Genomic DNA, 3,407 nt, shown 5'->3' with positions numbered 1-3,407 from the left:
CTGACGCAAAATTAGAGGACCAGGTATAATACCCCAGATATTAAACAGTATAAAGACCTAGTATCTCAGAATCAGGCAATCTCTCAAACAAGATTTCAGGGGTTACCCATATATCCGAGAGATGTTCCCCACGAGATAAGTAAGTATATTGATATTTAGGTTTATATCTCGAAATCAATCTACGAAATGTGTAAAAACCTACTGGCATATCAACAGTAAGATTGTTTATCACATTTGAGTTTCCATTTCTTTAGCGTATTGTGATTGTCTTACTGATGTACTATCATTTCCTCTTTTTACACAAAACTCTTTTTCATTTTCTATTGTTTATGGTTTTTTCAAATTTTCAAATGTTTTAGTATTTTCTGAAATATTTTTACCCCCCCCTAAAATCCAAAACGTTTAAAGAATTTGACAAACCGATGCAGATAGCTATGTCTCACCATCCATTTTCTGCTTTACACGCTCTGTTTGCAGAAAATACCCCTATGATTTACAACACACTGATTTTTAACAATGTTAAAACCATTTTCAATTTTGAAATAATCATGTTTGTTTAGCCGTGAGGGTTTCGGCATATTCAATCAACATTTTTTCAAAATTTTAATTGTTGACAAATTTAAAAACATAAACAATTTTTTTCGTTTTTCAATTTTTAACAAATCAAAAACATATTTTTGGTTTTTAAATTTTTTCGATGTTTAGGTTTTTTGAAATATGGTTTATTTATTTATAGAAACAAACACACTCCCTGATTTTTAGTTGCAGGGACCTCTAGCCTCTTTCTGTGCCAGGTTGCTCCACTTTTCATCTTGACAGTCAACAGTCCTCGGGAGCACCTACACATTTAACTCATTTAATTACCTGAACAATGCAACCCAAGCCTGCTTCAACTTAGGTAGTTGAACATAAATCTTTCCAGGTAAAACTAGAGAGTTTCTTTCATTCTTTTCAAAAACATCTTCCTTCCGATTATCACTCACAGAAGTCTGTTTCTTTGCCACCCAAATTTGACCTTTTGAAACCCTCTATTGATAAAATTTTGGATCAATTTTTGGTTTCCAGATTTTTTTTGGTTTAAACTTGGATGTTTTTGATTTCCAAGTTTGTTTTAGCTTCTGAACTTGTTCCATTAGCAAAGTTCATCTTTTTCTGAAAATTTGTCTTTTCAAACTGTTTCGTTTTGTTTTGTTGCTTTTAATAACCCAACCCAGCCTTCATATTCTTCTTTCTGTAACCAGGTTTGTTATAAAAAGTTTTCTTCCTCTTTCCAGGAAATTTTTCAATTTCAGACTTCTCAATCTCTACCAATTTGAAAACTTTGTCAATCTTTTCCGAAATCACATTCTGAATCGGGACTTCAATATCTGAGAATAATTTGTCCGATCCAATCATGGTATAAGCCAATCCTAACGTATCATCATTCGCATCTTTCTCAGATTTTGAATTTTTAAGATAACTCTGACGAAAACTTCCCTCATTTTCATCCTGTGACTCAGATTTATCTGATTTGGTAGAATCATCTTGCAAAACACTTTCAACGACCTTACCTACCACCTCTGAATCACCATTATCATCAGATTTGGAATAAGTTATGTCAATATTATCTGGCAATTGATCAACCATGTTGAAAGCTTTATCCACCTTCTCGTCATCATAGAATTTGAACTTTTTCTCAAACGGTGGTGGAACCTGATGATATTCTGAGCCAATTCTTTTCTTGTTTTTCTCAGAATCGTTATCATCCGGTTTTATGTTGAAAATATGTTCAAGAACATATGATGAAGCGTGATAACTATGCAACTTGTTATTATCTTGTTCTAAATCAGCCATTTTACGTTTAAGCTCAACAACCTCTTCAATATATGAATTTACAACTTGTTGCTTTATTTCATACTATTTTTTAAGTGTTTCAGATGTTTCAGAACAATGTTTCAATCTAGATTGAACAAGTTTCATTTGACTTTTCATTGCTTCGTATGACTCTTTTGTAATGTGATATGCAAATTTTATTGAATCATACTCTGTTTTCATTTCTTGAACAACACTTTCTTTTTGTAACAACTCTTCAGTCATTGTTGAACACTTTTAATTCAAAATCTCATTTTCTTTTTCTAAACGTTTCATTTTTGTGTCAACTTTTCATCGTTATCTTTCAAAACCTTTTCATTTTCAAACATTTCTTTACATTTATCTTTGAAAAGTATTTCAATTTTCGTAAGTTCTGTATCTCTTGTTCTGAATTTTTCATCTTTTTCAGTATAAGCACTGCCCGTTTCCATGCATTTCTTGCACTGTTCAACAGTTTTATTTAACATTTCAGAAGATTCAGTTATAGTAATTACCTCAACAGTTGGCACCTCGGCTTTTTCTGCCCTCTGCTTCTGATTTGTTTCCTTCACCAGCTGTTCCTCAGTGACAGCTTCAGCAACCAGTTTCTCATCAACTTTCTCCTGTTTATCATCATCAACTTCTTCTTTCTTTTTCAAATTCTCTTCATCCTGCTATTTTTCAGTAACTTCTTCTGCTGGCTACTAACTTTCTTCACCATCTACTTCTATTTCTTTCACTTCTTCATTCTTCTGTTCACCTTCACCATCATCTTTACTTGCTGTTTCTTTCAGCTCTTCCACCATCTTGTCAACACTTTTCTTCATCTCTTTTCTGCAAACTAGCTGTCATCACTCCCCTGATTATCTTATCCAGCTTCGTGAGATAATCTTTATCTTTTTCTATTTTTGAATAAAATTTGCCGGACAGAGGAATAACATGTAACACTCGTCTTATAGTTTCATTTTATAACCATAAAATATGGACTATTTAAATACGAAATACATGACCAACAAAACTTAGTTAATAACTAAGATGTACGTCATTATAGTATTTAAACATAGTCAACTAACTAGATTAAAATGTTCAATATTTAAAAGAGTTTACAAAACATGTTTTAAACTAGATTAGATTAGCGCGGAAGCATTCAAAACTTGTGTTCGGTTCTTGATTCCATTGCTTGATCAACATCCACAACAAACGAGCATCACCTATGGTCAAAACCACATTAATCGTTAGTTTTGACATCTTAATATTAAGTAAAAACGAGTTCTATTGCTTAAATAATGAAAAACAAACAAATTACTGCCAAACTGTGAGCCACGGTTTAGAACCGTGGCCTACGGTTCGCCCAGCTCAAAACAGAACTGCTAGACTGTGAGTCGCGGTTCAGGACCGTGACCCACGGTTCGCCTAGATCCAAACAGAATTGCCAGACTGTGAGTCACGGTTCAGGACCGTGACCCACGGTTCGCCCAGCTCAGCCTTCTTATATTTTTTTTCCGCTTAATTCCTCATAACTTTTTATTTACATATCCATTTTAGCCGATTCTTTTTCCTATATGTCCGTATTAAAA

The 3,407-nt window shown here is 33.3% G+C and overlaps 1 protein-coding gene across 1 annotated transcript; it reads right to left on the bottom strand.

The window, feature by feature from the left end:
* Positions 1–2,123: 2,123 nt before the first annotated feature.
* LOC110943195 lies at positions 2,124–2,657 on the bottom strand. Its single transcript, XM_022184948.1, has 3 exons — positions 2,556–2,657; positions 2,346–2,501; positions 2,124–2,294 (listed from the first exon to the last, which is right to left on the bottom strand). Exons 1-3 carry the CDS (start codon positions 2,655–2,657, stop codon positions 2,124–2,126), a joined length of 429 nt encoding a protein of 142 aa, XP_022040640.1.
* Positions 2,658–3,407: the final 750 nt, after the last annotated feature.

Source organism: Helianthus annuus, chromosome 5, assembly GCF_002127325.2.
Source record: "Helianthus annuus cultivar XRQ/B chromosome 5, HanXRQr2.0-SUNRISE, whole genome shotgun sequence".
NCBI lineage: Eukaryota > Viridiplantae > Streptophyta > Magnoliopsida > Asterales > Asteraceae > Helianthus > Helianthus annuus.
Note: the sequence above shows the minus strand (reverse complement) of the source record. Positions and strands in the feature narration are given on the sequence as shown.